The sequence below is a fragment of the Staurois parvus genome, unplaced genomic scaffold, assembly GCF_062004578.1.
Source record: "Staurois parvus isolate SC_StPar_1 unplaced genomic scaffold, SC_StPar_1.0 ptg000439l, whole genome shotgun sequence".
In the NCBI taxonomy this organism is placed as follows: domain Eukaryota; kingdom Metazoa; phylum Chordata; class Amphibia; order Anura; family Ranidae; genus Staurois; species Staurois parvus.
The window spans coordinates 7,301,728-7,329,017 of NW_028318235.1; the positions used below are offsets into that span (position 1 = coordinate 7,301,728).

At 39.4% G+C, this 27,290-nt stretch overlaps 1 protein-coding gene across 2 annotated transcripts in view; it reads left to right on the forward strand.

Moving 5' to 3' along the window:
* The window catches only part of SSBP4 (single stranded DNA binding protein 4), a 631,862-nt gene that overhangs the window by 568,023 nt on the left and 36,549 nt on the right, over positions 1-27,290 (forward strand). For both annotated transcript variants that reach the window (XM_089687906.1, XM_089687907.1), the window contains 2 exons: positions 5,126-5,185; positions 5,672-5,738. In XM_089687906.1, coding sequence (XP_089544032.1) covers positions 5,126-5,185; positions 5,672-5,738 — 127 coding nt within the window. The remainder of the gene's footprint in view (positions 1-5,125; positions 5,186-5,671; positions 5,739-27,290) is intronic.

Genomic DNA, 27,290 nt, shown 5'->3' on the forward strand with positions numbered 1-27,290 from the left:
GGATAGAACATGGAGTAAATAAAGACTTTTTCGTGTAATTTGCATTTGACTTCAATGAATGTTGCTCTTTCTTTCTGCAACAACCTAGAAAAGTCTTGGAAAATGGAAATATCAGAGTTATCACAGGCGTTCTCCCTGGACATTCTGGTACTGGCTTTCTGTCAGGTCTTGTGATGGGCCAAACACCTCCGTGTTCAATTCGCAGTTGAACATTCAAACCTAATGAATGTTCGACCACGAACTTCGAACTCAATGCAAGTCTATGAGACTCGAACTTGTAAATTCAAAAGTGCCCATTTTGAAGGCTTATATAAAGTTATTGGCCATAAAAGGGGTATGGGGATTCGGTTACTGCCCTGAGGGGCATAAATCAGTAAAAATAATTTACCGTTTTTAAAGTTATTTTTCATTGCTTAAAGTAAAAAGAAAAAAAATTTTTAAATATCATGCCTGGGGGGTCCCCTCAAACTGCCTGCAAAGTTGCATGTATGTACAATAAATAGAACCTGCTGCAGCAGGAATGAGATTTTTTTTTTGTAAAATTACATTTTTAGAAAAAGAGCAGCGTGTCCCCACCCCCCCCCCCAATTTATACAAGACTCTTTAGGTCTTGTAGGAAGGTTAGGAGGGACCTCACAGTAAAAAAAAGTGCATGGGGTTTCCTCTGAAAGTCTTTAGACCTGGTAGGACGTTTAAAGGGAACCCCACTTCCTGAAAATAAGGGGGAAAAGTGTGTGGGGTTCCCTTTAAAAGCCATACTAGGCCCTTTAGAACTGGTAGGACATTTAAGCAGAATGCTACCCCAAAAACATGGGGAAAAAAAGCGTGTGGTCCCCCCTCAATTTCTACCAGACCCTTGATCTGAGTACAGGCCTGGCAGAGCAGGAAAGGGAGTGATGAACAAGCGGGCCCCCTGTGGTTACCAGGTCACATGCCATCTATATGTGGACAGTGTTCTAATGCTGATATAGATAAGGGCCTCTTTCCCTCGCCTGGTGGTAGTGGGGGTCTGTGCGCAAGGGAGCTCATCAGCATCAGGGTACCCCTTTAGACTTTTAAATAAGGAGGTACATGCTGCCCCCCCTTGTGAATAAGTAAGGGGTACTTATACTACTACTCATTCACTAAAGGGTTAAATTCAGGAAAAAATAAAGACGCCAGAAAAAAAGGCAAAAAAAGGGTTCCAGCGTTGTCACTATGACGCCAATTTGGCGAAATAAAAAAAAACCTGCCGACCGCCAACCTGTGTGCATCCGCCGAGCACTTTCCGCAATCGGACATTTGCCGCTCAGATTTAAACAATTGGGTGAAGCTATCAGTGATGTCACTGCTAGCTTAACCCAATTGTTCTGTGATTGGCCAACGCATTGCACCTGACCTGTGGTCAGGTGCATTGCTTTAGCCAATCACATTGCACTGTAAGAGCGCTGATACATTGTGCGGAACAGCCCACCAAACGCCCTTACCGGTTGTATGTTCAGCGAACAGACGAGCAGCCGACATTCAAGTTGAACTTACATTTGACTCAAACATCAAGACTATCTTTAGTCAGGTCCTTACAATTTAGCAGTCTAGTTAACAGTGGTCATGAAAGTACACTTGGGAGTACCCTATAAACTTTTTCAACAGCAAATGCCCTAGAAAAGTGTAATTTACAATCTTTTTTTCTTTCAGTTCAGATTTTATTAGGAACAATGCAAGTTATACAAGCAGAACATTGGCATAATACATTGGGTGTGGAACAGTAAAGGGAAAAGGTAAAGAGTATAAAGGATAGAAGGAAGAGTGATTAAAAAATGAAAAATGAAATTTGAAGGAATATTTATAGATAGTCCAAATGGCCCATATGGCTTGAAAACTCTGTCTTCTGTCATTGTCTTGTGCCACTAATTGTTCTATTTGCATAATGTCATTAACCGCTTAAGGACCGCCCTATAATAGATATACTGCTACAGGGCAGCACCTGTGCGCAAAATCACATATATATGTGATTTTGCATTTCCAGGTAGGGGGCTCACGTGTCGCCATTCGCGACTGTGGATGTCAATCACCGGATCCCGGACGGTAATTATCCGCTAGCGCCCGGTGATTACAGAGCATCTCCGAAGGGGAGGAAGATTGTTTTGTTTACAAACAATCTTCCTCCCTATCAGCTCGAACACTCTGCTCGGGATGGTTGTGCACAGTATAGCCATCCTGATCAGTGTGCTTACAGTGAAGAACACACCCCCCGCCCCTAGTAAAACACTCCAGCACACAGTTAACCCTTTGATTGCCCCTCACATTAACCCTTTCCTGCCCAGTGCCATTAGTACAGTGTCAGTGCTTTTTTTTAGCACTGATCACTGTATTGGTGTCACTGGGGTGTCAGTGACACCAAGTTAGTCCCCCCCAGTGTGAGAAAGTCCGCTGCAGTCCCGCTAAAAGTCGCTGATCGCCGCCATTACTAGTAGAAAAAAAAATCCCATTATCTATACCGCCATTTTTAAACGCTATAACTTTCACGTAAACCAAGTAATTTACACGTATTGGGATTTTTTTTAGCAAAGACATGCTGCAGAATACATTTTGGCCTAAATTTTAGACGAAATTTGATTTTTTAAATTTTTTTACTGGACATGTTTAATAGCAAAAAGTCCAAAATATTGTTTTCTTTCTCAAAATTGACAGTCTATTTTTGCTTATAGTGCAAAAAATAAAAAACACACAGGCAATCAAATACCACTGAAAGAAAGCTCAATTTGTGGCGAAAAAAGGACATAAATTTAATTAGGGTGCAGCATATGTCAGCTAAAGTAACGCAGCACCGTAACACAAAAAATGGCCTGGTCATGAATGGGGGTAAATCCTCAGGAGGGCAAGTAGTTAAGGGCTTCAGGGTATTCTGCCATTGTAGGGATAACTTGAGACTTCCAATGATTTGGAATAAACTGTCCAGCAGTGTTATTTTCGTTGATGAGTGATGAAAACTGAATGAAAATAAAATTAGAATTAAGTCAATTGACGAAAACTATGACAAAAATCAATTCTAATTTTCGGTTAGTCGGCTAAAATCTCCAGTATATTTTAGTTGACTAAAACTGAATGGGCTTAGTTAAATTGTAATGCATTATTTAAGCATTTTTCTAGAATTTCCAAACTTGTTATATACTCCTGGAGTAAAAATCTAATATACATATGTAATGTTATATATAATGTTATTTTTTAACTATTACGCAGGTTTAACCATGCACTACAGATTAAGCCATTGTGATATATAACGTCTTTATAAATAAAACCAAGTTTCATAAACAAACAAAAATATTGCTTTTTGACAAACAGACGTGCAACTTTAAATTATAAAACAACAAAAAACTGTAAACTCTATTGGCTGTAATGCCAGGCTGCAAGTGGAGATGGGGAAGTAAATGGGAGTGAGGGAGAGCAGAGGGAGGGTGCATTATACTTTGGGGCTGGGAAGGTGACCTGCAAGTGGGGATCGTGAAGTAAGGGAGTGCATAGAATTGGGCGGTCTGGGGAGCCTGTTATTTTACACAGTGCTAAGCACCTTGTTGAGGGGGAAACACTCACCATGTCACATCCAGACACACAGATCCGAAGGAGGAGTTCCTCTTCTGTAATTTGCAGGGCATTGATCCAGAGCTCCCAGGCAGCAGGCAGCAGGCAGACAGAGGGAGCCTGTATCTCTCAACCAATACAGCTTGCCAATAGAGTACTGGAAATTTTAGTCGACAAAAAATGTACTGGAGATTTTAGTTGACTAACATACGACTAAAACAAAAAAAATTTAGATTACTAAATATGACTAAAATTATAACCGCATTTTAGTCAAAAGACTATGACTAAAACTAAATTGAAATTTGGTGACAAAATGAACAGTGCTGTCCTGCTGCTGTAAGAAAGAGTTTCAGGGCTGATTTCTCAAACAACCTAGAGCCTGAACTAACTGAGAATAATGCTAGCTGCAGGGTATTAAGTATGTTGGTGAGATAGCATTTGTTTTTAAATTGTGAGGATTTTATTTCAGAATGACATGATAGAGGGACATCCTTACGTGTGAATATAGGTGTCCCATTCCCTAAAGCAGCACCAACAAGTGTCCAAAGTGGAAGGGAGAATCCTATGGATATTTGTGGGGCTATAATACCACCTGGTAAGGATTTTGCAACTGCATTCTTGCACTTTACATGAAATGGAGAAGGTGTAGGTGAAAGTGAGTGCTTTATGCCAATCCGCCACAGAGAAAGGCATTTGATAGTCTCTTTCTCGTTGAAGTTGGTAGGAACTAGGGGGGGTGTTCATTGGAGTTCAGAAGGAATTGATACAGTAATTCAATTGATTTTTTTTTGGGTGAGAAAATGTTTCAGCCTGAAAGCTCTGTCCCATGTTCCAGATTTAGGGGCATGGAGGCTAAGGGAAATGGACAGTTATGTAAAAGGCAGTGAAGGAGCCTGGAATAGTGGAAGGCCCAAAACTCTCAAGCGATCTGATCCAGCAGTAAACTGTGGCTGCTGTCAAGATGAAGACTCATTTGTGTCTACTCAATTTATCAGACCAAAGAAGGGCTTTGGGGTGGCAAGGAGAGGTTAAGAATTCATTTGTGACCCATTATTTACAAGTATGAAAGTCATTATGGGCTTGTGCAAGTAAAACTGTTCTGTAATAGAAAGTGAAGTCTCTGAGATCGGCCCCCCCCCCCCCAAGTTTTTTTTTTTGCATTTTTGCATCTGATAAGTCATATGGTATGATAACTTAGCAATTGTAAAGAAGTCTTTTTTGCCCATAGCATGCTGAATTTTCCTTTCTTGCATTATAAGATAATAAAAAGAAAGCTCCAATGCAGCCATGGGCTACAAGATCGCTTTTATCTTCTCACATAATTTGCCAGAGTGTTTCTTTTGTACATAAAAAATAACTGCTACACATTCCTTTAACTACTCTCTGTGGATCTACCCCAAATAACAAAAGTGCATCCCATGAGTGTTTATTAGCCAGTCTAATGATCTCTTCAGACAGTCTCTCCTCATAAAACTATATTATATCATAATGTGAATAATCAATCATGTTCTGCTGGATAATTTATAGCAATTACCTTATTATTATTTTCTTGTTTTTGTGTTCTCAGCCATTCATGTCCCCTCGGTATCCTGGTGGCCCTCGACCTTCCCTCAGAATGCCAAATCAGGTCTGTTTGCATTAAACTTAAATTGGCAAAATATTACTTACTGCAGAGTTTCCAAACTTACATTGTTTTTTTCTCTTACACTTACTGAAAAGCCTGCAATGGTTAGCTTTCTTTTTTTTATGATCACCCATAGTTCATTATAGGAATGCTTTCATAATAGAAAAATATAGATATAAAATATATATTCTAGTTAAAATTGTCACAGTGATGAAATAATACATAAGTTAATAAAAAAACATACACACAAGGTGGGTAGGCTCAAATTTTAACTGTAACGTCCCATACTGTATATCTCTAGATCTGTTATATCTACAGAAACATTTTAGACAGGTGTTTTTTTATGGAAAGTATTCTCATTTTCTGCATTACATGCTTATTTTGAAATACCTAACTTTGGGATATATTTGTTTTAATTATTATTCTTAAGTATTCTTGCTTTAGTCTTATGTATTCATCCTTTAAACTAATAACATACTTTTTTAATAGCCCCCTGTTGGGGTTCCAGGTTCACAGCCTTTGTTGCCAAACTCCATTGACCCAACACGGCCACAAGGTATGATTAGATGAAAAACTGAATGTGTAAACCATAAGTTAAAAGTGTGTTAATACCCAGGACCAAGTCACGTCAATACAGAAGTTAACAAATGTATGAAAATACACAGCAGCAGTAAGCTACAACCAAAATACAGATTTGCTCCTTTTCTTTGAAGATTTTGGAAACGTTTTGGGAGCTGCTTAAGTGCTTGGGTAGCTTGAGTGTTACCTTAAAAATACATTTACATTTATATTTTTAAATACAGTACATAGTAAACAATCCTATATCTTCAGAGCTAATTCACAGGAACGCATAGAAACATTCTAAAACAGTCTTTCTCAATTAGAGTCAAGTGGAACCCTAGGGTTCCTCCAAAGGTTGCTAGGGGTTCCTTGGGTAATGAGCAATTTCTACAACCACTGACACCAAATATGCTTTTAGCTATCTGCAAGGGGGTATTCTTCTCACTGAGCAATAGTGTAAGGGGCAGTTTTTCCACTGACCAGTGAAATGGGGCCCTTCTCCCACTTACCATCAATGTAAGGGGTCATTTTCCCATTGAAGACCACTCTAAAGGGCTCTTCTTAGTGACCACCAATGTAAAGGAACACTACATTTTTCACTGCCTGCTTTTATTTACTTGCTGTTATTAATATTTTTGTTATATACAGCCCTGGGGGTAAAAAGCCCAATTAATTCTACATTTCTTTTGTATGTCTACAAATATTATTATTTGTTTTAATATTTACTTATCAAAAATATTACTCACATAAAAAAGAATGACTGTGGCTCAACATCTCAGACTCAAACAATTAGAGTATCAAGAAAAACCTTTGTGATTCAAATATTGACAGAGGTCATTGATTCCAATAATGAGCTTTTATTGACTAAAATAACACAAACACATTTACATAAACCCAATAAAAGAGTGTTATGGGTCAGAGGTCATGACCATGGATCTAGTGGATCAAGTATCATTTATACATAATATGTTTAATTAATGATCTTATTCTATCAATTGAACTGAGAGCTCCCAGAGAAGAGGGACAGACATAGAGAGTGAAGGGATATATATAAAGAAAAGGTGGCCACTTAAAAAGTGCAGCTGCTGTATTAGTATATCTCCCCCCGTCTGTTGTTCAACTTGGTCAGGGAAGTTGAACAGTGTCCTGGTCAGGGAAGGAGCAGCTGAATGTGATCCACAGGAGGAGAGTGGAATGTAAAAGTTGACTATTGATGTGGATCCACTAACATGTATATAGACAGATACCTCCCTCATACTTAGAGCTTGATTTGTTCCTGGTAGAATGGATATCAACAATGCAGGTGTATGAAGCAAGCACATTTCCCATTAGTACTGCAGAGACAGTATCCATATTTCATTCCATTGTTTCAAAGGATTGTCCCTCTTTTCAAAGGTATGAGAGGAAAGTATACTTATCTGTCCATGGAAAAATACATCATAGACCCAGGCACGACCAGTGACCCTGCCTGACCGGTTTCACTGGACCGCTCGGCTCAATCAGAGGCTTATAACAAATGTGAATCCATCAGACTATATAAGGACTCAAGATGGCCGCTGCGGACGAAGTGCACATGCTCAGTGTGTGGTGACGTCACGGCACATGCTAATAACATCATGTGTGGCATTACACCACCGCCATCTTGGAATACCCAAAAAAATAATTAAAAGAAAAAAGGGAGGACTAGAACAAGGGGCAGGATAAAGAAAGAAGTATATTTGAACAAAGAGAAAGACACCATGTCATCTAAAAGAGACAATACATTGCTCAATATACTATAATTTAGTTATCATGGTGTCCATACAATCAAAAGGTATACAGACTGGCATATATAGAACGCAGGTAATAAGAGAATAAGGACACTAGATGGCAGGTGAATCTACTCATAAAGAGCATATAACATTCATTGCAATCACTTAACAGTCCCTTTTCCAATTACAAAAAGTTTACAAATGTTCATGAATCCAAATTAGAACTCCATCCTAAATTCCATTCCCTTCTCCCATTCCAACCATCTTATTATACATAGTTGTATAATATGCGGAAAATATTCCTGAATTTCAAGATCTCTGTCAATAAGTATGCGTACTATATTCATTTTTCCTTTTATTTCATTTGCTTTTCCTAAACAGTGTTCACAACAATAAACAATAAGTGCCAAAAAAAAATGATATACATAGGAAAATAAATAAAGCTGGCCCTCTTTCTCATGCTTTGTAAAAGCAGTCACTAATGAGATCAAATGCCTTATAACACATGATAATCTAAATTAGTCCGAAAGGACTGCATTGCAGGAATTATGTTTAAATTCTGAAATAGTGCTTAAAACCGCAGACAAGGGAGGGAACATTGTCCTTATGGATAGGGACAAATATAAGTATAAAGTAAACAGTAAAGTGCTTCAATATCCAATGTGAGCAATATCGTGCCTTCTGGTATTGATACATAGTGTAAAAGGGTCAACAAGTGGAGGGTATCCCTCGTATAGGAAAATTGATTGCACACAAAAGGTTGTAATAGCCTATCTATATATTCACTGACAGATTCCATCAGGGATCCATTCCCCAAAATAATGGGTCTCTTTGGGGGGGTCCATCATTGATTGCACCTTGGGTAATGCATAAAAGACTGGCAACCTGAGATGCTTAACTTTCAACTTTCAAAAATTCCACTGTCTCCTCATCTATGAGATCCCTATTATAAGCTTCATCAATGATTCAATAGACCATACGTTATTCCACATTTTCATAGCTTTTACTGTGAAGAAACCTCTCTGTATTTGGAGATTTCCTCCAGATATAAAGAGTGCCCCCTTGTCCTCTGTGATGACCTCAAGATGAATAACTCTACACTGAGTTCACTATATGAACCACTGATGTATTTATACATGTTGATCATATCCCCCCCTTAATCTCCAATTCTCAAGAGAGAATAAATTCAGTTCCTCTAAGCTTTCCTCATAGCTGAGCTCCTCCGTGCCTCTTATCAGTTTGGTTGCCCTTCTCTGTACTTTCTCCGGTTCTCCAATGATCTTTTTGTGAATTGGTGCCCAAAACTGAACTGCATATTCCAGATGAGGTCTTACTAATGATTTGTACAGGGGTAATATGATATCTCTCTCTCTGGAGTCTATACCTCTTTTAATACAAGAGAGGATTTTGCTCACTTTAGATACCGCAGCTTGGCATTGCATGCCATTATTAAGCATGTGATCTACCAGAACCCTCAGATCCTTCTCCACCATTGATTCCCCCAGTTGTACTCCCCCTAGTATGTATGATGCATGCATATTCTTAGCCCCCAAGTGCATACCTTTACATTTATCAACATTAACCCTCATTTGCCACATAGTTGCCCAACTAAACAGTGCATTGAGGTCGGCTTGTAAGTTAGAGACATCCTGTAAGGAAGTTAAGTGATAGCAATGAATGTTATATGCCCTTTATGAGTAGATTCATCTGCCATCTAGTGTCCTTATTCTCTTATTACCTGTGTTCTATATATGCCAGTCTGTATAACTTTTGATTGTATGGACACCATCATAATTAAGTTATAGTATATTGAGCAATGTATTGTCTCTTTTAGATGGCATGGTATCTTTCTCTTTTTCCAAATATACTCCTTCTTTCTTCTTTCTTCATCCTGTCCCTTGTTCTATTCCTCTCTTTTTTCTTTAAATTTTGTTTTGGATGGTATTCCAAGATGGCGGTGGCGTAGTGACACGATGACGTCACGCATGATGTTATTAGTGTGCGCTGTGACGTCCCCACGCACTGCGCAATGCACACTTTGTCCACAGTGGCCATTTTGAGTCCTTACATAGTCTAATAGATGCACATTTGTTATCAGCCTTTGATGCAGCCAGGGGGGTTCTGGCAAAACCGGTTAGGCAGGGTCACTGATCATGCCTGGATCTATTATGTATTTTTCCATGGACAGATAAGTATACTTTCCTCTCATATCTTGAAAAGAGGGACAATTCTTTGAAACAATGGAATGAAATATGGCTACTATCTCTGCACCACTAATGGGAAATGTGCTTGCTACTTACATCTGCATTGTTGATATCCATTCAAGCAGGAGCAAATCAAGCTCTAAGCGGCTATATGTATGAGGGAGGTATCTGTCTATATACCTCTGTGAATATTTAAATCACAAAGGTTTTTCTTGATACTCTAATTGTTTGGGTCTGAAATGTTGAGCCAAAGCCATTCTTTTTTATGTGAGGATTATTTTTGATACTGGAATTTGTGGTGTGCTCTCCTCCCCTTATTAATATGTATATACTTACAAGATGTAAGCCTGGTAGGATCATTTTTTCTTTTTAATTTTTGTTAATATTTATTTAGTTTTAAGATAACTCCCACATTTGTCAATAAATACAATGCTAGGTAACATCATACATTTACAGTCAGGTCCATAAATATTGGGACATCGACATAATTCTAAAATTTTTGGCTCTATACACCACCACAATGGATTTGAAATGAAACAAACAAGATGTGCTTTAACTGCAGACTGTCAGCTTTAATTTGAGGGTATTTACATCCAAATCAGGTGAACGGTGTAGGAATTACAACAGTTTACATATGTGCCTCCCACGTCTTAAGGGACCAAAAGTAATGGGACAATTGTCTTCTCAGCTGTTCCATGGCCAGGTGTGTGTTATTACCTCATTATCCCAATTACAATGAGCAGATAAAAGGTCCAGAGTTCATTTCAAGTGTGCTATTTGCATTTGGAATCTGTTGCTGTCAACTCTCAAGATGAGATCCAAAGAGCTGTCACTATCAGTGAAGCAAGCCATCATTAGGCTGAAAAAACAAAACAAACCCATCAGAGAGATAGCAAAAACATTAGGCGTGGCCAAAACAACTGTTTGGAACATTCTTAAAAAGAAGGAATGCACCGGTGAGCTCAGCAACACCAAAAGCCCCGGAAGACGACGGAAAACAACTGTGGTGGATGACTGAAGTATTCTTTCCCTGGTGAAGAAAACACCCTTCACAACAGTTGGCCAGATCAAGAACACTCTCCAGGAGGTAGGTGTATGTGTGTCAAAGTCAACAATCAAGAAAAGACTTCACCAGAGTGAATACAGAGGGTTCACCACAAGATGGAAACAACTGGTGAGCCTCAAAAACAGGAAGGCCAGATTAGAGTTTGCCAAACAACATCTAAAAAAGCCTTCACAGTTCTGGAACAACATCCTATGGACAGATGAGACCAAGATCAACTTGTACCAGAGTGATGGGAAGAGAAGAGTATGGAGAAGGAAAGGAACTGCTCATGATCCTAAGCATACCACCTCATCAGTGAAGCATGGTGGTGGTAGTGTCATGGCGTGGGCATGTATGGCTGCTAATGGAACTGGTTCTCTTGTATTTATTGATGATGTGACTGCTGACAAAAGCAGCCGGATGAATTCTGAAGTGTTTCGGGCAATATTATCTGATCATATTCAGCCAAATGCTTCACAACTCATTGGACGCTGCTTCACAGTGCAGATGGACAATGACCCAAAGCAGACTGCAAAAGCAACCAAAGAGTTTTTTAAGGGAAAGAAGTGGAATGTTATGCAATGGCCAAGTCAATCACCTGACCTGAATCCAATTGAGCATGCATTTCACTTGCTGAAGACAAAACTGAAGGCGAAATGCCCCAAGAACAAGCAGGAACTGAAGACAGTTGCAGTAGAGGCCTGGCAGAGCATCACCAGGGATGAAACCCAGCGTCTGGTGATGTCTATGTGTTCCAGACTTCAGGCTGTAATTCACTGCAAAGGATTTGCAACCAAGTATTAAAAAGTGAAAGTTTGATTTATGATTATTATTCTGTCCCATTACTTTTGGTCCCCTAAGAAGTGGGAGGCACATATGCAAACTGTTGGAATTCCTACACCGTTCACCTGATTTGGATGTAAATACCCTCAAATTAAAGCTGACAGTCTGCAGTTAAAGCACATCTTGTTCTTTTCATTTCAAATCCATTGTGGTGGTGTAAAGAGCCAAAAATTTTAGAATTGTGTTGATGTCCCAATATTTATGGACCTGACTGTATACATTGGAGATAATGGAAGCAAAGGCAATAAATCCTTCCTTAAAATACCAGTGTAGGCATTAACAAAAAAGGATAATATACTGCAAGGAGTAAACAATAAAAAAAATAGCATAAAACATAAAAGCCCAACCTTGAGGAAATCTTGTTATTGGTATTAGTCAATGTTTAATGTATTATGGGGAAGGACATACCTTAACTATTTTCAAGACCCTGTATAGAATACATTAATTCCACAAGGTTCACAAAAGTTGGTATTTGGGTATTTGATCATGAATTCTGACCATAAGATCCTCAAGCCATCACACCTCCATAATTCTATTAATTAAACCAGAGTGAGCAGGGTTAAACTTTGATCTTCAATACAGAGGAATCTGGTGTCTAGAAGCAAGAAGTATATGATTTGATTATTTCCTTATGGATAGGGTGACATTCTAGAACAATCTGTGGACAAGTCCAAAATTTACAGTTGCAAGAAAAAGTATGTGAACCCCTTGGGATTACGTGGAGTTTTGCATGAATTGGGTATAAAATGTGCTCTGAACGTCATCTAAGTCACAACAATAGAAGAACACAGTCTGCTGAACATAATACTACACAAACATTAGATGTTGCAATGGTTTAATTGCACATAACATGCAAACATTCACAGTGCAGGGAGGAAAAAGTATGTGAGGCCCTAGCTTAATGACTTCTCCCAGAGCCAATTGGAGCCAGGAGTGAGCCAACCTTGACTCCAATCAGTGTGATGATATTGGATGTGTTGCTGACAGCTGTCCTGCCCTTAAAAAACACACACCTGTTTTGGGTTTACTGGTTTCAAGAAGCACTGTCTGATGTGAACCATGCCTCGCAGAAAAGAGCTCTCAGAAGACCTACGATCAAGAATTGTTGACTTGCATGAAGCTGGAAAGGGTTGCAAAAGTATCTCCAAAAGCCTTGATGTTCATGTGTCCACGGTAAGACAGACTGTCTACAAATGGAGAAAGTTTAGCACTGTTGTTACTCTCCCTAGGTGTGGTCGTCCTGTAAAAATGACTGCGAGAGCAAAGCGCAGAATGTCAGCTAAAGACCTACAGAAATCTCTGGCACATGCTAACATTTTTGTTGACACATCTACAATAAGGAAAACATTAAACAAGAATGGAGTACATGGGAGGACACCACGGAGGAAGCCATTGCTGTCCAAAAAGAATATTGCAGCACGTTTGAAGTTTGCAAAAGAGCACCTGGATGTTCCACAGCACTACTGGCAAAATATACTGTGGACAGATGAAACCAAGGTTGAGTTGTTTGGGAAGAACACACAACACTAAGTGTGGAGAAAAAAAGGCACAGCACACCAACATCAAAACCTCATCCCCACTGTAAAACATGGCGGAGGGAGCATCATGGTTTGGGGCTGCTTTGCTGCCTCAGGGCCTGGACAGATTGTTGTCATTGATGGGAAAATAAATCCCAGAGTTTATCAAGACATTTTGCAGGAAAACGTACGACCATCTGTCCGCCAACTGAAGCTTCGCAGAGGATGGGTGATGCAACAGGACAATGACCCAAAGCATACAAGTAATTCAACAAAAAATGGCTGCAACAGCACAGAATACGCCTTCTGGAGTGGCCCAGTCAGAATCCTGACCTCAACCCGATTGAAATGCTGTGGCATGACCTTTAGAGAGTGATTCACACCAGACATCCCAAGAATATTGCTACACTGAAACAGTTTTGTGAAGAGGAGTGGTCCAAAATTACTCCAGATCGTTGTGCAGGTCTGATCTGCAACTACAGGAAACGTTTGGTTGAGGTTATTGCTGCCAAAAGAGGTTCAATCAGTTATTAAGTCCAAAGGTTCACATACTCCTCCGTGCACTGTGAATGTTTACATGTTATGTGCAATTAAACCATGGCAACATCTAATGTTTGTGTAGTATTATGTTCAGCAGACTGTGTTCTTCTATTGTTGTGACTTAGATGACGTTCAGAGCACATTTTATGCCCAATTCATGCAAAACTCCACGTAATCCCAAGGGGTTCACATACTTTTTCTTGCAACTGTATGATATAAAGACTCATTATTACCTTGGCATCTCCAACATCTGTTTAGGATTATAAGGTTATAAGAATGAAGGTGGACTGGGTTCTGTAGCATTTCATTATAATTTTGCATTGCATTTCATTTTGTGTTGTGCAAATAGATAATTTAGAAGCATTACTGCAGATTTTCCCAGAGTGGAACGAGACTGTCCTGATGTAGAATTTGTTCCCATTTTTCTATTATTTTGTGTTTTCACAAGGGATCTGTTGATGATTGTATAAGAAATCCATATACTGTATATTTGTAATCAAATATTTTTGACCAAGACCCAGAAAACACGCTACAAATTGTGTCAGTTTTGCCAGCTTTACTACACACAAAAAAATGTCTGATTTGAAGATAGGAGTTTTCAGTGTATTTAGTGATAGATCCTTAATCTCATTAAGCTGAAATCTCAATTTGTTAGTATGTGGGTAAATCAGATGTCTTAAAAGGGATATCCCTACTGCAGCCCAAGGGTGCATGGCTGTGGTGTTAAGACTATGAGTTGTAATGGCATAAACAAAATAAAACAAAAGGGGTACAAAGTCCCTTTTCACCGTTTTGTTTTGTTTGTTTGTTTTTTTCTTTGTTTATGTTTTTTCAAGATTCCCTGAAGAGGAGGATTGCATTGGTGCAGCTTACCTGTCCTTGATGGGAGCCAACACTAGAATGGTCATCTATCACCATTGTTTGGGTTCTCAAAAAAGAGCTTAGAGCTGAGGTGTCAAGTGTGTTTACTCTGGTGCATTAGGTATAATGGAGTTAGCTACAATATTGGTTAAGGCTGATAGGTTAAACCTAAGAATGTAGTTTTCCTACACCTTGTCTAAATATTGATAGTAAATTGCATTGCAGTGAGAGAATGTCATATAGTTTTATTATTTATACATGAGAGTGTTCTGGACCAACATGGTTCATAAGAGTTCAGTTTAAGACTATTTCTTTTGAGGTATTGGCCATATCTATGAGGTCAGTTGTTTTCCTCAGATTGTTTCTGGCAGATTATGACTGGCATAGTACCACTGGATTGGCGTAAGGCAAATGTGGTGCCTATATTTAAAAAGAGTTCAAAATCTTTACCAAGTAATTATATAATTATAGACCTGTTAGTTTAACTTCTATAGTTGGGAAGATACAATGTTCATAAAATGAACATTGGGTAACTGGAGAAAGTACGGAGAAGGGCAACCTAACTGATAAGAGCCATGGAGGAGCTCAGCTATGAGGAAAGGTTAGAGGAACTGAATTTATTCTCTCTTGAGAAGAGGAGATTAAGGGCAGTTTAGGAATGGTTCCCATAGAGGTCAATAGCCTGTAATCCGCACCTGAACCGGACCGCACTGCTGAGAAATCAGACATGACTCTTTTTAAAACCGCACTGAATCTGCACCGGCAGTGCACCAGACATATGTGAACAGGCACCATAGGAAGCAATGTTTTTTCACATGTCATGCGGGTTCAAACCATATCCAATATATGTGACCGGGAAGTAACTGGGTGGTTTTCACAGTATTTACAAAATAAAATGGAGTTGCTGCAGAAATGTGTTAATTGAGTGTATTGAAAAAAAATGTTATTACTTTTTCTCATCCTGCAGGAGGACACAACTAAGCCATGACCATATACCCATGTAGTCTTACCTTTAATGGCCTCTTGCTGTGAACTAATTTACTGATGCTCAAATTGCTTTATGGAAAATATTGGAAGTCCCACATTTCTACCCCATAGATTACATATATGGAAATTTGAAATCCTTTCGCTTTGGAAGGGGTTTAAGAAGTTCCCGCCCATCTCTCCATCACAACGAGGTGTTCCCGGAGGGTTGTACATCCCTGCCATATTATTTGGAGAGTTCTACAAGGGATGCAGAATGTGTATTAGGAACAATTTAGGTGTAAAAGCATTTGAGATGTCACATGTCTTCACAGGACCCCCCATGGTCATTTGTTAGCACACTTAAATAAAAGCCATTTCTATATTCCCAAACTTTGCACAGCATATAAAAACCAACACGTTCAAATTAAAGCAGACATTATAGGTATCCTTTGCTAACTTTCCATGTCTCCCCCATCAGACCCAAAGAATTTCTTGCTTTTTCTGTGTGTTGGGAAACACATCACTTTTCTCTGCATTCCACATTACAGTACTTACTGTCTATGCAGACCCTGTCACCAATGTATGAGTGTAGGGGTAGGGGTGAGAGAACACACAAAAGTAAATATTAATATAATAGCGACTTTCAAAGTGCTGCATCCAAAGTAATTGAAGTCCTTCTGCTTGTCTGTTTCTGGCTTTAATGCTGTTAACGGATAGCAAAGGGGGAGCATGCATTCATATTGAAGTCAGACTTCTGATCTATGTATTCTGAGGAACTGAATTTATTCTCTCTTGAGAAGAGGAGATTAAGGGGGGATATGATCAACATGTATAAATACATCAGTGGTTCATATAGTGAACTCTGTATAGAGTTATTCACCCTGAGGTCATCACAGAGGACAAGGGGGCACTCTTTACGTCTGGAGGAAAAGAAATTTAATTTCCAAAGACAAAAAGGTTTCTTCACAGTAAGAGCTGTGAAAATGTGGAATAGACTCCCTCAAGAGTTGGTTCTGGCAAGCTTAGTTGATTGCTTTGAAGAAGGCCTGGATTATTTCTTGGATACACTGAATATAACCAGATACTAACATTTGTAGGTAAGGTTGATCCAGGGAATATCCGACTGCCTCTCGGGGGATCAGGAAGGAATTTTATTTCCCCTGCAGGTTGGATCATGCTTTGCTTGGGGTTTTTTGCCTTCCTCTGGATCAACTGTGGGTATAGGATTATAACTTTTTTTTAATGGTTGAACTGGATGGACTTTTGTTTTTTTCAGCCAGACTAACTATGTAACTATGTTTCTAGCCTGCCTGGAGGCAACAAATCCTACTTGATCCCTATTCTTCATTCATGGAAATATCTCAGATGATCAGTTAGCTAGGATTTTTGTAAATATTTTGTAGCCCTTGTTAAGAAGCGCAATTAGCCTATAATTAGATGCTAACACGTGATTTTTACCTGGTTTAGGCATTACTATTATAAAGGAATTAAAGAATTGTGCTTGTTGAGGTTCACATTTGAGGTTCACATAGAGATAACAAATGAGGTATTTTTTATTCTTTAATTTATTCTAGTATCTGCAACTTATTGCTCATGCTAATGTACCATGTGGTATAACAATTATAAGTAGTGTTTCCCTGCAATCTGAAAGTTATTATGCGGGTTTCTCTGTGTTTTCAAGGAAGGAAAAGGTTGTTTTTCTAAGTCATTCTATTTCCCTTTAAATTAGACTCTAGGAAAAACACTTTCAGGGGTTCATATACATTAAAAAGATAGGGAAAGGCTAGTATAAAGAGTTACCTATTTCATTTAAATTAAAATCTAGCAAAAAAACACTTTTTACAGTTTTCAATGGAGTTGGAGAAGATTGCTGCTGCTTGCGTTAACATTTAGGAAATTTTCCATCACCCCCTGTTCTGGTAGCCTGATGTCACCTGCTGCAGGAAGCATGTAAAATGTCCAGAATCTGGACACAGACAGCAGTAATTAAAGTGTAGCTAGGCAGTGTAGGGAACTATTAGAGTCTCTGTCAACTTTTTATTGGTGTTTGTGTGTCTCCATAGAGATATTTTCATCCACTTGCTGTCCCAGTGACTGGAGGCACTTGGGAGACAATGTCAGGAAAAGTCTTCTCAATGGGGACACAGGCAGCAATTGAGAACATAGAGAGTCCATCTCTACCATGTATAAAACTAAAAAAAAAAAAAAACGTTTGGGCGGAACTACTACTCTTACAAGGGTGAACATTTCTTCTTGACCCTTATCACTTATCCAAGATCACCCTTACATATTCCAGCTCTGCAGTACTTTACATATGTGTCACAAACCACCTGCCAATGAGCACATAAAGAAGGGAGGGTAAAACGCGTAGATACATGCCTTCAATTACAGATTTCATTATAGTAACAGCGGTCAACACCTTAAAAGTGGTACTAGAGTATAGTATGAATAGCTACATATAAAAATGATCTTAGATAGTTCTTTAAAGTTTAACTCTGGGTACAAAACGCTGTCATGTACAGTAAATATATTCTGTAATAGCCACAGAGGATAAAAATTCACCTTGTGTGCATCAAATGCTTTTGTAAATTCAGGTGCTAACTTGTATAATAGTGGTGACATCATCACTGTCCTGTACGTACTCTGTGCAGAAAGAAGAGCTGAGAGAGGGACCCAGCAGGCCCAGCCACTACAGGCTACCTGCAGAAAAACTACTGGGGTGGTTAAGAGACCAGTCATCCTGCACAACGACAGGGAGCAGCAATGAATAGACTTTATTACAGGAAGCCTTTGCACAGATATAACATTTCACAATAGTTACTGTATCGATCTGGAAAAAATACACAAAACACAAAAAGATTCAGGTAAGAATATATATATCCTGGAATTTGGCTTTAATGTATCTGATGCTATACCACTGGTTTCATGATTTAGTCAGTAAGAAAAATAGTTCTATCCTAACATTACTTTTTGTAATTTTTGTCCTATATAATTCTTTTGAGAAGAAGAGATTAAGGGGGGAAATGATCAACATGTATACATCAGTGGCTCATATAGTGAACTCGGTGTAGAGCTATTCACCCTGAGTTCATCACAGAGGTCAAGGGGGCACGCTTTACATCTGGAGGAAAAGAAATTTAATCTCCAAATACTGAAAGGTATCTTCACAATAACCATTGTGAAAATGTGGAAAAGACTCCCTCAAGAGTTGGTTCTGGTCAGCTGAGTGGATTGCTTTAAAAAATGCCTGGATTCTTTCCTAGATACACAAAATATAACTGGATACTAACTGGATACTAACATTTATGGATAAAGTTGATCCAGGGAATATCTGATTGTCTCTCGAGGCATCAGGAAGGGATTATTTCCCCTGCAGGAGCAAATTGGATCATGCTTTGCTGTGGTTTTTTTTGCCTTCTTCTAGATCAATGGTGGGTATAGGATTATAACTTTTTTTTTTTGGTTGAACTGGATGGACTTTTGTCTTTTTTCAGCCAGACTAACTATGTTACTATGTAACTAGTTCATCATGATTAGGGCTGCTTTTTACAGCTGCTCTCCAAAGACAGAGTTTTGCTGCCATTAACGAACACTTATGCAGTGCATCCTGAGTACATAAATTAGAATCATTAAACATCACTTTGTCATTATACGGTGACTTAAACATTTAAAGAAGAGGTTGGGGAGCTGGCAGCAGCAGAGATATACATTTTATATACAGAATCTAATGCAAATATACCTACTGCTACTTACCTTACTATAGTTAAGGATTCCACTTGTTTATCTTTCATATACAGTGGGGATCGAAAGTGTGGGCACCCCAGCTAAAAATTTGTATTAATGTGCATAAAGAAGCCAAGAAAAGATGGAAAAATCTCCAAAAGGCATCAAATTACAGATTAGACATTCTTATAATATGTCAACAAAAGTTAGATTTTATTTCCATCATTTACACTTTCAAAATAACAGAAAACAAAAAAATGGCGTCTGCAAAAGTTTGGGCACCCTGCAGAATTTATAGCATGCACTGCCCCATTTGCAAAGCTGAGACCTGCCAGTTTCATGGATTGTTCTCAATCATCGTCTTTGAAGACCAGGTGATGTCAATCTCAAAGGTTTTAAATGCCCAGACTCATCTGACCTTGCCCCAACAATCAGCACCATGGGTTCTTCTAAGCAGTTGTCTAGAAAACTGAAACTGAAAATAGTTGACGCTCACAAAGCTGGAGAAGGCTATAAGAAGATAGCAAAGCGTTTTCAAATGTCAATATCCTCTGTTCAGAATGTAATTAAGAAATGGCAGTCATCAGGAACAGTGGAAGTTAAAGCAAGATCTGAAAGACCAAGAAAAATATCAGACAGAACAGCTCGCAGGATTGTGAGAAAAACAATTCAAAACCCACGTTTGACTGCACGATCCCTCCAGAAAGATCTGGCAGACACTGGAGTTGTGGTACACTATTCCACTATAAAGAGATACTTGTACAAATATGGTCTTCATGGAAGAGTCATCAGAAGAAAACCTCTTCTACGTCCTCACCACAAAAATCATCGTTTGAACTTTGCAAATGAACATATAGACAAGGAAATAATGGTGATAAATAGTAAGCGCTCATAAAAAATGCAAGCAGCTGAACATATAGGAAAACACATAAAAAGTCCCAAAATACATAAACAGAAGAAATGCAGCGCTCTTAAAATGATATTAGAAATAATATTAAACACAGTCCAGTAAAACAACAGTGTTCCTTGTTTCCCAGTGTAAATGGTAGAATTTTGCACTAACCAGAACGCGCATGGGTAATGCGCATATGTGTATATATCCTGAAGATCCTTTCTCCACTGAAGGCTGGTCAGGTATATGGCTTGGAAGAATGGAGATCCTACGCCCTCATGTGGTGGGAAATGATCCAGCAGGTCAGAGCAATGACGATCCAGATGAGCCTCCACAAGGAACTGGCACAGAAATCCCAAGGGCTACAAGGATGGAAAAGCTCCTCACAGGAGACACAGGGGAGCACTCATAGTGTAGTAATTTAAAACTTTATTTGAAAGCAGCATAGGTGCAGAATACAGGAGAATAGCCAAGTATGGGCAAACACACTGACCCTATTAGATGTCAAAATGGCCGCCGGGCCTCCTCGTGGCACCGGCAGCTTGATGTCAACGGTGTCCTAGGGTCCCACTGACGCGTTTCGTGCGCACGCACTTCCTCAGAGGTGAAACATAGCCTATGTTCCACCTCTGAGGAAGTGCGTGCGCACGAAACGCGTCAGGTGGGACCCTAGGACACCGTTGACATCAAGCTGCCGGTGCCACGAGGAGGCCCGGCGGCCATTTTGACATCTAATAGGGTCAGTGTGTTTGCCCATACTTGGCTATTCTCCTGTATTCTGCACCTATGCTGCTTTCAAATAAAGTTTTAAATTACTACACTATGAGTGCTCCCCTGTGTCTCCTGTGAGGAGCTTTTCCATCCTTGTAGCCCTTGGGATTCCTGTGCCAGTTCCTTGTGGAGGCTCATCTGGATCGTCATTGCTCTGACCTGCTGGATCATTTCCCACCACATGAGGGCGTAGGATCTCCATTCTTCCAAGCCATATACCTGACCAGCCTTCAGTGGAGAAAGGATCTTCAGGATATATACACATATGCGCATTACCCATGCGCGTTCTGGTTAGTGCAAAATTCTACCATTTACACTGGGAAACAAGGAACACTGTTGTTTTACTGGACTGTGTTTAATATTATTTCTAATATCATTTTAAGAGCACTGCATTTCTTCTGTTTGTGAACATATAGACAAGCCTGATGCATTTTGGAAACAAGTTCTGTGGACCGATGAGGTTAAAATTGAACTTTTTGGCCGGAATGAGCAAAGGTACGTTTGGAGAAGAAGGGGCACAGAATTTAATGAAAAGAACCTCTGTCCAACTGTTAAGCATGGGGTTGGATCAATCATGCTTTGGGGTTGTGTTGCAGCCAGTGGCACAGGGAACATCTCACGAGTAGAAGGAAAAATGGATTCAATAAAATTTCAGCAAATTTTGGATGGTAACTTGATGCCATCTGTGAAAAAGCTGAAGTTAAAGAGAGGATGGCTTCTACAAATGGATAATGATCCTAAACACACCTCGAAATCCATGGGGGATTACATCAAGAGGCATAAACTGAAGGTTTTGCCTTGGCCTTTACAACCTCCTCACCTCAACATAATTGAAAATCTATGGATAGACCTTAAAAGAGCAGTGCGTGACAGACAGCCCAGAAATCTCAAAGAACTGGAAGACTTTTGTAAGGAAGAATGGGCAAAGATACCTCAAACAAGAATTGAAAGACACTTGGCTGGCTACAAAAAGCGTTTACAAGCTGTGATACTTGCCAAAGGGGGCTGTACAAGATATTAATTCTGCAGGGTGCCCAAACTTTTGCAGACGCCATTTTTTTGTTTTCTGTTATTTTGAAAGTGTAAATGATGGAAATAAAATCTAACTTTTGTTGACATATTATAAGAATGTCTAATCTGTAATTTGATGCCTTTTGGAGATTTTTCCATCTTTCCTTGGCTTCTTTATGCACATTAATACAAATTTTTAGCTGGGGTGCCCAAACTTTCGATCCCCACTGTACATAGTAGTACATTCCAGCTCATCATACAATAACATTTGATCAGCCTAACTTTTTCTGAGTTACAATCGTTGTCTTTTGTGATGCTCCAGCATCCTCACTGTATTGTGGGTTAATTTATTAGGGTTTATATAAATCCAGTCTCTAAAATCTCATGTCAATTTTAACATGTTAATATAAGTTTAAATGTAATTTTCACTTCTTTTAAAATTGCAGCCGTCATTAAATAGTATTGTACCTGATCCTGCCCCGAAGGTCCTTGTTCAGACACTTAATGTAGACATGTCCTGAAAGCTGTAGATCTAGGAGAGTTGTTAATAAAATGGGTCCCTCTGGGACTATAATAGTTCCATTGTCAGTGTTTGGTCTCTAAACGTAGATAAGATAAATGAGTACTACAATGTCTAAAAATAAATACACACCTGTATCACATAACCCTCCATACTTATGTGGGGTTAAAACTTTTAGTTAGGTCAAATCTGCCTGTGGAAATTAGCATATTTATTATTTATTTTAGGTACTTATATAGCGCTGTCAATTTATGCAGCGCTTTACATATGCAAGTAGGTAGGTGGTCTTTTTCCTGTTCCTTGGGGGCCCCTTCAGGTACCAATGTCCACACCTGGACACAGCTAGGAGATCTCGGAAAGTGAGTGCACTCAGGTCACCTCAGTTGCGATTGCAAACACTTCAGTTTTATTGGCATAACATCAGGGTTTTTATACTGTAGTCTTTGGGCAAACACACCCTCAGATCATCCAATCAAATACATGTACATTATTTTTACCTTAACGCAACAATTATTTGTATGAGGTTTGCATTTTCACTCTTCTGCTTTATCTGTCACGCCATATCTGGTCTAACGCCCAGACCATGGCTATAATCTGACCCAACGCCCAAGTTGTGGTTACAATTTTTCAGACATGAGAGTAAAGCTTATCTGCTTTTTTGTAATGTTTGCAAAAACACTCATTTCTACATGAAGCTGGCATAGACAGTTTTGTTATTGTGTACAAAGTTCATATATATGTATGTTAAACAAGCATCTTGTATTAGTGTATACAAAATAGATTCAGTTATATTCCATTTAATCATTTCAGTCCCCTCTTTTATTTAGTGATAACATTTTTCATTGACTCACTCTCCCTATCGTCTCAATCCCATTCATTTCCTCATATTGTTGAAGCAAAAACTTTTCCTCCTTTTCCTTCTCATTAATTCTCATTTTGATGCACATGATCATTCGGTATAACAGATATCCCATAAAAATCAGTAAGAAAAACATAATCATGACGGAGATCAATTTTCTAAAGCTATTGAATATGTTCCTAAACCAGGATCCATCTCCTAATCCCTTAAAGGGATTCCACCCATCCTCAGCTATAGCTCTAGCTTCAGCCTGGAGATCCTCCACCTTTTCCCTATGCTTATTAATCATTTCATAGTAATCTGATATTTCAACGGTTGTATTGTGTACCCAGGTACAGCACTTATAATCAGTGGTGGATTCACAAAGCCCAGTCAGCGCTGCATCAATTTGTTCTACCTTCATCTCATTAATAAGCACTTGTTTTCTTAAGGCCCGTAATTGTACATTAATAAGACTTATTTAAGCTTGTGTTTCATTTATTATTTGATCCATAATAAGTGAGTAGTTATTAAGTTTCCTCATTAATTCTATTCCCCATCCAGTCCATGTAGGAAACCATGACCAAGCCTGGTCTTCTACCTTGAACAAATCTCTTTTATATCTATGTTTCAGCGGATACCAAGGATGATTACTGGCCAATAGGGCATCACTATGTTCTCCTCCCATAACATCCATCACTGGTACCAAAGTGACCAAATAGCACCAACCCTCCTGATCCCGGGGAATCCATGGGTAACAAACTTTCCCACAGCACACCTGGACTCCCTGAGTAAAAGCTACTGATTGGCTTTTCCATCCTGTGCTTACATTGGAGTCAGGGCAACCTACTAGGGCTAAATTAATAAAAACTTGTCTTAATCCGTAATGTTTCGGGTGATCTTTTTGGTCAATCATTTTTTTTATATAATTCTCCCATTCTCCCTCAGTTATTTGTATAAAATGACCACCTGTAGGTTCCTTCCCAGTAATATTTAATTCAGATTTACTGCAAAACTCTTCCCCTTCTCTCGACCCCTTACCCAGATGAAAACACCATTTGGGTTTCATAACGACCCCCAATACCTCAAATTTAGGTTAGATGGTAACATTAGTTATTATAATACTCAGGTTACCCTCCAACATAGTTGTGACATTTAGGGGTACTGCATATATGGGTATGCTCATAGTTTCAGGGTGGAGCATGCTACAAACCCAACAACTTTTAAACCCTGAGAATTTATCATACTTCTATTTAAACTTCAGTAATGACATGTTTTCAGTTGTAGACCTCTTCTGTCTTTTTCAAAATTAGCAACCACTTTGCTTCCCTTCTGAACATGTAACAGAAAACCTTCATTCCATTTACAAGTTATTGCCTGACTACACTCATCCATAATGCAACATGTAAAGTTGTGTGTAGTATTAATGTCTATTTTACATTGACCTTTAAAAGGTATCAGATGGGTATATGTTTGGTTAGCTCCTTTTACCAGATGTGATTCAGATGGGCTATTCCATGTTAATGTAGTACATGATTTATTCTCATCCAGTTGTGATGAGGTACAACCCCCCCCCCCCCACCCATCCTGAATTCCCAGAGGGTTTCTGAACCACTGGCCCCTTTCTATCATATGAAATCTCCCATAGATACCAGAGTGGGACAATGATAATAGTCACTATTGTTAAGATAATAATCAGGTTCTTCCAGTCCTCATGGGGATCCAATAGGATGGGTAGCAGAGTTCTTGGCTCCTTCTTCTGTTGGTTGATCAGCTTGATTGTGTCTCTCATCTTGGGAAATCCTTTTGACTCTTGATGCATGGATCCAGGTGCCTGATCCTTCAGTAAAAACAGCTGTATGTGTAATGGCCACGATCACTGTAGGTTCTCCAAACCGGGGTCTCACCCTTGGATCCAGTCTTCGGGTCACCACTTGATCACACACCTTGAAGGGGTGGGTTGGTTGATCTGCGGGTAAAGGAAAAAAGGCGGCAACATCACCATATTCACTATTCAACTTTTCACACAATGCTTTTACTTATTCTGCCTGTATCACCTCTAAATCTCCTTTCTACCACAGAGGGGGTTGCAGTCTAGTCCAAGGGGTAGGGAATGGTCTACCCATCAGTATCTCAAAGGGCGACAACTTACTCTGTTTATGAGGTGTCATCCTTATTTCAGCTAGTATAGCAGGTAACACAGCTGGCCAATTCTTCAGAGTCCCTCCTGTGGCTTTCACTAATTTATCCTTAATTGTCCTTTTCATTCTTTACACTACTCCAGAACTCTGAGGGTGGTAAGGAATATGGAGTTTCCATTAAATACCTAAAGCCTTTGAGATTCCCTGAGTCACTGCTGCAGTAAAAGCTGGTCCCTGATCGCTTTCTATGAACAAAGGTCAACTCCATCTAGGGATGGTTTCCTTACACAAAACATGGACCGCTGTCTCCGCTGTTTCATTCCTACATGGGAAAGCTTCCGACCAACCTGAAAATCTGTCTACTACCGCCAACAGCTTATCTGCTTCTTTTGATTTAGGGAGATGTGTAAAATCTATCTGTAGATGTGTGAATGGTGCCTCAGGTGGTGTTAAATGTTCATGTTTCCAATGCTGGCCATGCCCAGGGTTGTTTTGTAAACAAGTAAGGCACCTTCCCAATGTCTCCTTCACTAGATCATGTAGAAACCATACACAAAATCATATGCGCATTTCTTTTTCCACTGTTTTTCCTTATGAAAATTTTGAATGAATAATACGGCAGCTGCCTGTGGAAGTAATACAATCCCCTCTTTTGACATAAGACCATGTTTGACTTGTGTCAAACCTCTGCTAGCCCAAAAATCAATTTCACTCTCCGAGGCTTGTGCCTGCAGTGTACCTAAAAGCTCATTTGTCAGTAGGGATGGAGTGCACAACTTTACCATAGCTAGATCTGCTCGATTATGCAGTTGCCCCGCAGTTTTTGCAGCTGCATCTGCCATAGCATTGCCTTTTGTGACTGGGTCTTTGGCGTTAGTATGTGCCCGCACTTTAATGACCGCTATCCTTCTTGGAATTTGTAGTGCAGCAAGCAAATCCTGAATCCTGAATCAAAGAATGATGGGATATTGACTTGCCATCAGCTGTAGTGAAACCACGGCGTTGCCAAATATGGACAAAATCATGCACAACCCTAAGACATATTTAGAATCTGTGTATATGTTAACATCTCGATCTTGATAAAGAGTGCAAGCTCGTGTTAGGGCCACTAATTCAGCTGCTTGTGCACTGGGGTAGGGGATGGAACCTGTTTCAATTATAAGAGGTGGTTCTACTACAGCATAGCCTGTGATGTATGTAGCATCACTAGAGCGTGTGCAAGATCCATCGACAAACACATCAGGGGCTCCAGGAATCAGAGTCTCCAACATGTCTAGTCGCGGAGAAGTGTCAGCTTGGATAACAGCCAGGCAATTGTGCTCCTCCTGCAATTCTGGTGATCTTGTGTTGTGGAGATTAAGCAGGGAGGACAATAAAAGAGATGGTCCTGATGTAGACGGGCTGTATTTAACTGTGAGGTCAGTGGTGGATGTCAAAATTACTTCCTAATTACTTACTAATTACTGTTTTTCAGTACAAGTAGGACATAATGAGATGTGTGTAACACCAATGGATTCCCCAAAACTATGATAGATACCATTTCCACAGCCAAGGCACACACAGACAAAGCTTGAAGACACCCCGGCATGCCCTGGACCGGGATGACCATTGTTTTTTATAAATATGCTACTGGCCTCATGGCACCTCTGTGCTCTTGAGCTAGTACTGCAGCCATGGTTTTACATGCAGATTGACAATACAAATGAAAAGATTTAGTATAATCCGGTAACCCTAATGTGGGAGACGAGACCAGTGCTGTCTTCAAATATTCAAATGCCTGCACCAATGGCAGCGTCCATTCAATACGGTCTGGCTGATCTTTCAGTGTCACTTGGCGTAATACATTGTCATAATAAGAACAGTCAGGAATCCACTGTCTACGATAGTTTACCATACCTAGGAAGGATTGCATCTGAACTTTAGT